Source organism: Myotis davidii, unplaced genomic scaffold (genome assembly GCF_000327345.1).
Source record: "Myotis davidii unplaced genomic scaffold, ASM32734v1 scaffold329, whole genome shotgun sequence".
Classification (NCBI taxonomy): Eukaryota; Metazoa; Chordata; class Mammalia; order Chiroptera; family Vespertilionidae; genus Myotis; species Myotis davidii.
Window position 1 is genome coordinate 2,503,909 of NW_006300374.1, and position 9,824 is coordinate 2,513,732.

General features: G+C 41.8%; 1 protein-coding gene across 1 annotated transcript in view; it reads left to right on the forward strand.

Moving 5' to 3' along the window:
* Nucleotides 1-8,364, forward strand: part of ZC3HAV1 (zinc finger CCCH-type, antiviral 1) — a 56,880-nt gene extending 48,516 nt beyond the window's left edge. Inside the window, exons 11-14 of the mRNA XM_006777120.2 lie at nt 1,446-1,536; nt 2,257-2,387; nt 2,756-2,886; nt 6,807-8,364. Coding sequence (XP_006777183.2) covers nt 1,446-1,536; nt 2,257-2,387; nt 2,756-2,886; nt 6,807-7,069 — 616 coding nt within the window. The 3' untranslated portion in view covers nt 7,070-8,364. The remainder of the gene's footprint in view (nt 1-1,445; nt 1,537-2,256; nt 2,388-2,755; nt 2,887-6,806) is intronic.
* The last annotated feature ends 1,460 nt before the right edge of the window (nt 8,365-9,824 follow it).

Here is a 9,824-nt window from a genome sequence, read left to right on the forward strand (position 1 = left end):
TGCGGACTGAAAGGTCCCGGGGGTTTGTCCGGTCAAGGGCATGTACCTGGGTTGCGGGCACATCCTCAGTAGGAGATGTGCAGGAGGCAGCTGATCGATGTTTCTCTCTCATCGATATTTCTAACTCTCTGTCTCTCTCCCTTCCTCTCTGTAAAAAATCAATAAAATATATTTTAAAAAAGAAAAAAGAAGAATCAATGCTGAGCCCCTGCCCTGTTCCCAGCGGGAGGGGCATGAGTGTCCCTGGGCCACTGCGGTCGGACGGGGTCCTGGTGGGGGGCCGGGGAGCGGACGCCGGGTTTAAGTGACACTCCTCCAGATGGAGGGTTAATAGAGGACCTGCCTGTGGAAGACAAAGCTGTGAGCCACTGGCAGAAGCATTGCTTTCTCACTACCTGCTGGATCTGCAGAGATCAAAACAGGCCCTCCAGGAACTCACGCAGAACCACGGGAACAAGAGGTTTCAAAATTTAAAGAATGTCATTCTGTGTTGGATATTAATGCTTTGTTCACTGAAGCCAAACACGTTCATGCCAAGTTGGTAAATATAAGGAAGGAAATGCTGGTGCTTCACAAAAAGACATCAAAGTTAAAAAAAAAAAAAGAGCACTACACTGCAGCAGAAGAGGCAGAAAGAAGAGTTGGAAAGGGAACAGCAAGGAGAGGAGGAATTTGAAAGAGAAAGGCAGTTAACTGAAAAGGAGTGAGAAGTTGAATGTGTTTGTGTGTTCTTCCTGCCCCTATCTCTGTCCCACGTGCTTTGCCTTTAAGAAGACTTAAGAGCAGACTGACGTTAAGGTGGTGCCTCATACCGTCGTGTCCTGATTTGAAGTCCTTCCAGGAGTGCTGCCTCTAGTGTTCATTTTAGCCATTTGAGAAGCTGCTTCCCCCCCGCCCTCCCCCTTACGTAAAAGACAAAATGTCGCTTGGTTGGACATTTATGCGTAATTTTTCAATTTCTGTTTTACTTCATTTTAAAATTCAGTATTTTTGGCCTTGAGTCACATATGAACTGGATAATGGTTTGCTTGTTTTTTTTAATAGTCTAGACTTTAAAGGATTAAAAATTAGTATGAGCGTTTTAGTTTCTTAATAACTGGAATTAAGTTTCAGTTTCTTACTTTATGAAATGACGTGTCTCTTTTGGAATACAATGCTGGCTTTTGGCAAAAAATAAAATCAATGCCTTTTATACTTTAAGTGAATGGGAAAATAGCATTTAATTAATTTACCAAAGTTGGAATAATTTCTGCGTTTTTCAAAAAGCATGAGTGCTGGTACATCTGTATCAGAAATATGCAAGGATGTAGTCCCCCAAAAAAGAGAAAAATACCAGGAGAAAATTATCTGAGAAATCTTTGCTTAGTGGCTGGAAGTTAAGGACAGAAAGTACTTGGGCCTACGGGACAGGGGGCAAGTGAATTGTGACTCTCTCTTCTTTGTAGCCATCAGCCGGCACGGACCCGGCCAGAGCCTGGTATCTCGGTATTTCTTCCGGAGCAGAAGCTTCCCTTCCCGCCACTGAATGGATATGAGGTACCTGATTTTTACTTTTCGGTGGGGGGCTGTGGGAAGGTGCGGAAAAGCACTGTGCTACATGTGTGTGTATTTGTTTGAATGAAAGAATGAATCGCTTCTGTGAAACTCTGGGGTCAATATTTAAAGGTGGCGGTTAAATGGTGATGGTGTCACTTTCCCAGGGACGACTGCCCTGTCCCAGGAGCCTTGTCATCTCCAGAGTCCTGCCACACAGGCTCTCATGGGGCAGACCCTCTGACAAGCCTGTGAGATAGGTGTTAGTACCTTACTTTATGGGAGAATGACAGTGACTTGTCCACTACTTGGAGTTCAAAGGCTGGTTTCAAGGGGAGACACACGTCACCTGGTGGGGCTGGGGCGAGATTTCCTCAGTCGTTGAGCCTGCGCGTCATGCTCAAGCTCGGGGTACAGGCTGCCAGGGCACCTTCGATGGCCTTTAACTCGCCAGGTCACTGGACTAAGGCACGCACCCTGGGGGTCTCCCTTTACCTCTCTGCATAATGCTTCGTTAGCCACGTCAGCCTGAACAGACAGGCCCAGTGCCAACTTGTTCATCACTGGAATAAACTGCCAGACCGGGCAACCTAAACCAGCTTGTCCCACCTGCTGTCAGAGGCCTGGCAACGATACTCAATGGCATAGGGGGCCACACGTGTGGCCATTGCATGCTTTAAATATGTCCTGTTTCACATTTTTACATTTAAAATTTTTTTTTAGTTGTCAGAGATCAATAGCTATGGCTCGGAATATGCCAGAGTAAGTGGGTGTTTTAGAGCGACGATGAAACACGTCAAGATTGAGAAGATCAAGAAGCTCAAGAATCCACAGCTCTTGGATACTTTTCAAAGGTTGGTGGCCATTTGATCAAGTTTCTTCACAAAGAGTTTACAGGGGTTAGCTGAGGCCTAGCCTTTAAGATGTATAGTCCCTGGTTTCTTTCAGTAGTCAGCATTTCTTCGATCTCTAGTTCTTATTGTGTACACTGGAGCTTCTCTCTTTCAGCGTTAGTTTTGTAATCCAATGATTTCATGTGTCTGTCATTTAACAGTTTTCACCAATTTTGTTTCCTAAAGCTGTTTTCTTAATGTAAGTAGCTCCATTCTGAACGCTGGTGAGATGACATTTTAAGGCAATTAGGCTCTAGTTGGCGTTAATGTTGTTAACCAGTATGGGAGAGAAATGTTCTTGGCAATAAGTTTCACCTTTCCTGTGTTAGGAAAAAAATGGAGATGAAGGTCACCGAAAAGTACCTATTTTGTGCCACACACCGCGCTCACGTAGATTCTATCTGTGCGAATAATTTCGACTGGACCTTGCATGGGACTCCTGAAGGCACCTATGGAAAAGGTTTGTGCTGGAATAGAGAAGCCTGGGTCGTAGGTCATAACGCGGGCTGTGCTGTGTGTTGCTTCTGTTAGAGGTTGTGTGATTACTTTATATGAACCAGAAAGTCCAAACTTCCGTAGTCAAGGAGAGAAAATAGCTCACCTGCCTTAAGTGCCCAAATTAGAGTGGCAAGTTGACCTGGGACTTGATTGCCACACCTGATTCCTGCTCCTGTCTTCCATTTTCGGAAGAGAAAACTTCCCTTTTTTTCTGAAACGCCTTAATTCTCTGAGACTCTTGGATCTCATACACACTTGCAAGCTACACCACCTGTTGGCTATTACTCAGTTCTGGCCGTGGGTATCTCTGACCATGTCCATCCCGTAGAAGCCATAGGAAGTAGCCTCCACTTCCACGAAGAGGTTCTGATAAAGGATGGGAGCAGAGGCCTCTCCATTGCAGGCCATGCAGGGTCACCTGGGTACTGAAGTTACCCAGGTCTGTCCACACATGAAGTCTTTTCAGCTCTTTCTGTTTGCTCCTAACCTTCATGCAATTCTTAGAAACAAAACCAACAAAAAAAAACAAAGTCTCTCTCGTCTTAAAGGAACACATAATAGTTTATCAAGGTTCAAAGTGGGCTCAATTCATACAACTAAGATTAAAATCATACACGCACACCTCAAAAAAGCAAAAAGCCAGTTCGTCAACAAATATTTTTCATTGATTTTTTAAATGTTTTTATTGATTTTAGAGAGAGATGAAGGGAGAGGGGGAGAGAGAAACATCCACGTGAGAGAGAAATATCAGTCGGCTGCCTCCCGCACGCCCCCTACTGGGATTTGAGCCTGCAGCCTGGGCATGTGCCCTGACTAGGAATCAAACCAGCAACCTTTCGGTGCATGGGGCAATGCTCAAGCAACTGAACCACACCCTCCCGGGCAGTCAACAAATATTTTTGAGTACCTGCTATATGCTAGATGTTGGGAACACCGTGGTAAACAAGTTAGACATGCCCTCCCCTCCCCAATTATTTCACATGATTAATAAAATGATTGCATGTGCAGCTGCTGGGGAGGAAAAGAATAGGTCCTGTGGACACCTAACCCAGCTGGAGAGGTGTTCCCCAGGAAAGGCAGATAGGGGTTCCTCTGCCTCCTAGAGTAAGTCAGCATGTAGAGTCAGGGACAAGCGATGGAAAGTATGGCCACACGACAGATTTGGGACGTGACCCTAAGAGCATCGGAAGCTAATGAAGGGTTTAACTTGGTCTTATTCCGAGTGTTGTCTAGTTAACAAAGCCCATTATTTTTTGCAGTGTATTTCTAGAGCCCAGCCTGATCATCAGAAGCTGACTATGATTCTCTCTTTTTCCTTATATATTCCTTCCAAAGATTCTAATTCTCTCTGAGGCAAAGAATGTGTCCGGATAAATAAAATATGGTTATGTATCAAAAAAGTGCAAACAAACATAAGAAATAAAAAACACAGCACAGTGCCTTTGACAGTACTAACCCATTACATCAATTATACCGGTTGAATGTTAAAACCTGAATAAAAAGTAGATTTTAGAAAGTCAGCATATTGGGAAGTCTAAGTGTGACTTGTGGAACAAATCACATCCAGCTAGGGAAAAAAACAAAAAAAAGATTTGAGAAGAGTGTTTATGAAGATGAGACATGGTGGCAAAGGCTTGGGAGGCTATAGATAGTCTAAGATTTCTAGGACTAAAGCAGAAAAAAAAGGTCTTTACAAGTCATGATTGTATTTATGAAAAAATAAAAACTAAACCATATTAGCTTAAATGTGCATATCTGTATGTACATGCCTAGGAACAGGTGTGTAAGAGAATTCCCACCAAGCTGTTAACTGTTTGGGAAGGAGAGTGGGAGTGGAAATGGTAGGTCAGTATAGTCAGACTATCATTTAAAATATATATATATATATACTTTCTTTTTTTAAATATATTTTTATTGATTTCAGAGAGGGAGAGAGAGATAGAAACATCAATGATGAGAATCATTGATTGGCTGCCTCCTGCACTGGGGATTGAGCCTGCAACCCAGGTATGTGCCCTGACTGAGAATTGAATCATGACCTCCTGGTCCATAGGTTGATGCTCAACTACTGAACCACACTGGCTGGGCCGGACTGTCATTTTTTTTTTAATATAGTTTATTGATATTTTACAGAGAGGAAGGGAGAGAGATAGAGAGTTAGAAACATCGATGAGAGAGAAACATCGATCAGCTGCCTCCTGCACATCTCCCACTGGGGATGTGCCCGCAACCAAGGTACATGCCCTTGACCGGAATCGAACCTGGGACCTTTCAGTCCGCAGGCTGACGCTGTATCCACTGAGCCAAATTGGTTTCGGCTGGACTGTCATTTTTAACTCTAAATATTGTTGAACATCATTTACCCAGAATACCCAGTAGCGTACCTATTCTCGATAAACAATATTTCATGAATTCAAACATCTGAATTATTAAAAAAAAGCAAAAAATCATAAACATTTGCAAAAAAGTATTTAACATTTATTACTATAAATACTACAAATTCATTTTACCTATTACTTTTTGCATAGAAATCAGACTTTTCAGTATATACTCATTTCATTTAAACAGGCAGAAAAGGCCCTAGCTGGTTTGGCTCAGTGGATTGAGCGTCGGCCTGCGGACTGAAGGGTGGGTCCTGTGTTCAATGCCGGTCAAGGGTACATGCCTGGATTGCAGGAGTGATCCCCAGTCGGGGGGCGTGCAGGAGCAGCTGATCAATGATTGTCTCTCATCATTGATGTTTCCATCTCTCTCTCTCTTCCCTTCCTCTTTGAAATCGATAAAAATATTTTAAAAAATAAATAATATAAAAGGGCAGAAAAGCATGTGGCATTGATAAAAATAAAAATAGGAATATTTTATTTGTTAGGAACTTGTTGATCTGCTGAGTACGGAAACCTCAGTGATTATCAGAGGGTGTTTTAGAGTTGAGGATGAGGAATCAACTGTCTTTGAAAAGCTCTGCCAGGGTTAATGGCTTGCCATTCTATGCCTCTTCCTGTCACATTTTTCACGACCTTACCATCAGTAGTAAATGACCTGTGTCCCTTACAATATTAAATGGCCTTTGCTAGAATATCTTTAGTTCATCAGTTATAATTCAACTCACCCTGCATGAATTGCATCATTGTGATATCTCCACTTGGTCATTGTACCCAGTGACTCTCACCATCACAGTGAGCCCTGCACACTAGCAAATGTTTCTGTTATTCCAGTAGGAGTATGCACTGTATTCAAGTTTACTTGTATAATAAACACTCTTTAAATACAAAGGAAAGCCCTAACCGGTTTGGCTCAGTGGATAGAGCGTCAGCCTGCGGACTCTAGGGTCCCAGGTTCGATTCCGGTCAAGGGCATGTACCTTCGTTGTGGGCACAACCCCAGTAGGGAGTGTGCAGGAGGCAGCTGATTGATGTTTCTCTCTATCCCTCTCCCTTCCTCTCTGTAAAAAAATCAATAAAATATATTTTAAAAATAAAAATAAATACAAAGGAAAGCTTGTAAGTATCAGTAAGGTATTGTTGACATATACTTAGTCCAGTGACTTTTTTCAAACTTTTTCGTGTCATGGCACACACAAACTAATTGCTAAAATTCTTTGGCACACCAAAAAAAAAGAAAAGTATAATTTTGATTCATCCACACGAGACAGCTATGGTTGTGTTGGCTGCTGTTGTTTTGTTATTTAATGATCTAAGGGGGAAAAGGTCAGCACCCCTGACTAAATAGTCAGGTATTGAATGTTTTAAAAATTCTTGCAGCATACTGGTTGAAAATGGCAGGCTTAGCCAATGCCTGTCATCTAATTATGTGTAAATAATCTTATAAACTACATACTTCCTTTTATAATAATTCTTAACCTTTTTTTCTTATGATTTCTAGGAAACTACTTTACAAAAGATGCCATTACTGCCCATAAAAACTTCCAGTCTGATCCCAAAAACATCGTTATGTTTTTTGCCCGAGTCCTGGTCAGAGATGTTATTGAAGGAAAGAGGAGTTACACAAGCCCTCCTCCACCGTACGACAGCTGTGTGGATTCAAGGTTGAATCCTTCCATTTTTGTCATCTTTCAGAAAAATCAGATTTACCCAGAATATGTGATTGAATATACCGAAGCAGATAAAGCCTGCGTGATTAGTTAGAAATGATGAGGACACCATCACCAAGGACGCCATAGCCATTCCATCCACTTATAAAACCCGATTGTCGCCGATAACTGTTAAACTTTTTTACATTTTCTCGATTACTTATCAAATGCCTTAGGTCAGTGGTTCCCAAACTTTGTTGCACATGTGAATCATCTGGAAACACAAACATAACAAACAAAAATCCCAGTGTTCAGAATGCATCCCCTTCCAACTAAATCACTGTTTCTGCGGCCGAGAGCCAGGCAGCCGTGTGTGTCGTAAACTTTGGGAACCACTACCTTAGACGTAACTGTAAAGAACGATTTCTAATACTACTGTGATTGCAGCAACTACTGCCTCTCCCAGATACTCTTACAGTTTTACTGTATGGCACGGTTTTGCTTTGGTTAAATTGAAAAAAAACTTAATTTGGGAACTTTGAGAGAAATCTAAAAATGCCTATTGAAATAAGCACATAAGACAGTACAGCCTTGGATAATGATTGTGAAAAGTTGGGGGAGGGGTAAAGGTAATTTAAATGCCATTACAGACACAGCCTGCATACCGTACCATTGCAGTGAAACTGATGTGGGGCATACATTTCGTTATCTCTACGTTTATTTAGAGGGCCCCATCCAGGTCGACTCTGGAATTCATAAAAAAGAGTTGCCGAGTGTGGCTCAGAGAGAAGTACCAACTCGAGTTAAGGGCCCGTTTGAGCTCTTAATATCATTATGTCAAAGTAGACACTTAGGTTCTGATCAATATGATTCCAGAGAAGGCTTTTCTCAGGTTGGACTTTCATGAGGTGTGTGTATTTTGGGCGCACTGGGGCGCAGTCACCCGAGTCACACAGGCATGACTGATAAACTGGAGGGCTCCTATAGTCGTTCGCTGTGGCAGATGAGGCTCACCGAGGAAGTAGGAGCGGGGCCCTCCTGGTGCAGGATGGGCCCCCTAAGGAGACAGGATTTGTTTCCTGGTGAGCACAGAATCAGAACTAATAGGATAATGCCTCAGACAGGCTTTGCACCTGCAAGAGGCTTTTATTTTTTTCCCTAATGTAACGAAATGTATGGAATTGTAGTGCAGTCAGTTTTTAGAGCAATTAAGCTGCCTGGACCAAGTTCCTTATTATGAGTCAGGTTTTTCCTTTCAATTTTCCTTTTCAAACATTCCATCCCAATCTCCAAACATTCCTTATAGTTCCTTCCAGCAGACATGTTATAAAAACTAATTAGCATTTGAGGTTTTATATGTCAGATTTTTAATCAGTGCACAGCCTGCTACAATTCTTTGGCTTAAAGGATCCACCAGTAACAAATGTTTAGAGGACTTTTTAGCGTGAAGTTGTTTTCTGGGAGGCTTGCCACAAATACTCTTGTTTACTTCTTCCTTTCTCATGGTAGTTTCCGTTCTGGAGTTTTCATTTCCTGATCTTGACCTTCAATGTTGCAGAGATCCAACTTACACAACTCTCTCCGACCGCCCATTAGACATCTCTAGTGGGATATTTCACAGGCATCTCTGCTTTACCAGGTACAAAACGGGATTCTGGCTCTGCCTCCCTCAGATGAACCAGTTCCTCCCCAGGGTTCTGTATGTAAGTACGTGGTATCACCATCCACACATCCGCTCAAACAGCAATCCACAAGTTGCCCTGGACCCCCTCCCCCTACCTTCCCCTGAGCATCTAAGCTGTTCTCAAGTTCTGTTTTCCCTCTTAAATACCTTGTTCTCCTTCTACATTGTTCTTTATTTGGCAGCAAGAATGGCCATATTTTTAAATGTTTTACTTAATAATCATCATCTTTCAAAACACAAATCTGATCATGCCTTTAGAGTAAAGTTCAAGATCATTATCGTGGCCCCACATGATCTCTCCCTTCCCTACCCTCCATCATTTATTTTCTCCCACACAGCCACTCTGGCTTTCCTCCAGTCCTTTGGGATCTTTCACATAGCTCATTGTCTTCAATTAGCATCGCTGCCTTCTTTTTAAATGGCAGATACTTTGTAACGTCCACATTATTATCCTCAAAATGCAATTTAGTGGTAATGTACTCTATCTACCTAGATACAATTTTAGAAATACATTTAAAATTAAGTAATATTAATATAAAAGGGAAGTTAAAAATACATAACTTGGATACGACTATACTAGAAGACCTAATTAAGTACTCAGATGTTTACATCTATTTAGAATGAATAAGCAGGTAGGAGATTAGAAGCCATTTTGTACCAAGAAGTATGGGAAAATGAAACAGCAGGGATACAAGTGGACATTAGAATAAAAACTAGTGACATAATAACTTACTTGCATATGCTGATAATGACACCTTAATTGATGTGGATATTTTTTAAAAATATATATTTCTTTATTGATTTCAGAGAGGAAGGGAGAAGGAGAGAGAGATAGAAACATCAATCATTGATTGGCTGCCTCCTGCATGCCCCCTAACGGGCTCGATCCCCATTAGGGGGCATGCAGGAGCCAGCCGATCAATGATTCTCTCTCATCATTGATGTTTCTATATCCCTCTTCCTTCCTTTCTGAATTTCACTATGTAAATGCTCCGGCATGACTACGGTATACGACATCATGAAATAGATATTTATTCCTGCTTTGAGTGAATAGCTTTGGATTTAGGAGTCGATCAGAGGCTACTTCCTATAAAGAAGTACAGAAAAATGAAAGATAAGACACTAGACAGTACTCACTAGAATGAAGACCAGTGATAATAGACCATGTACCTTATCTGTGTATGGT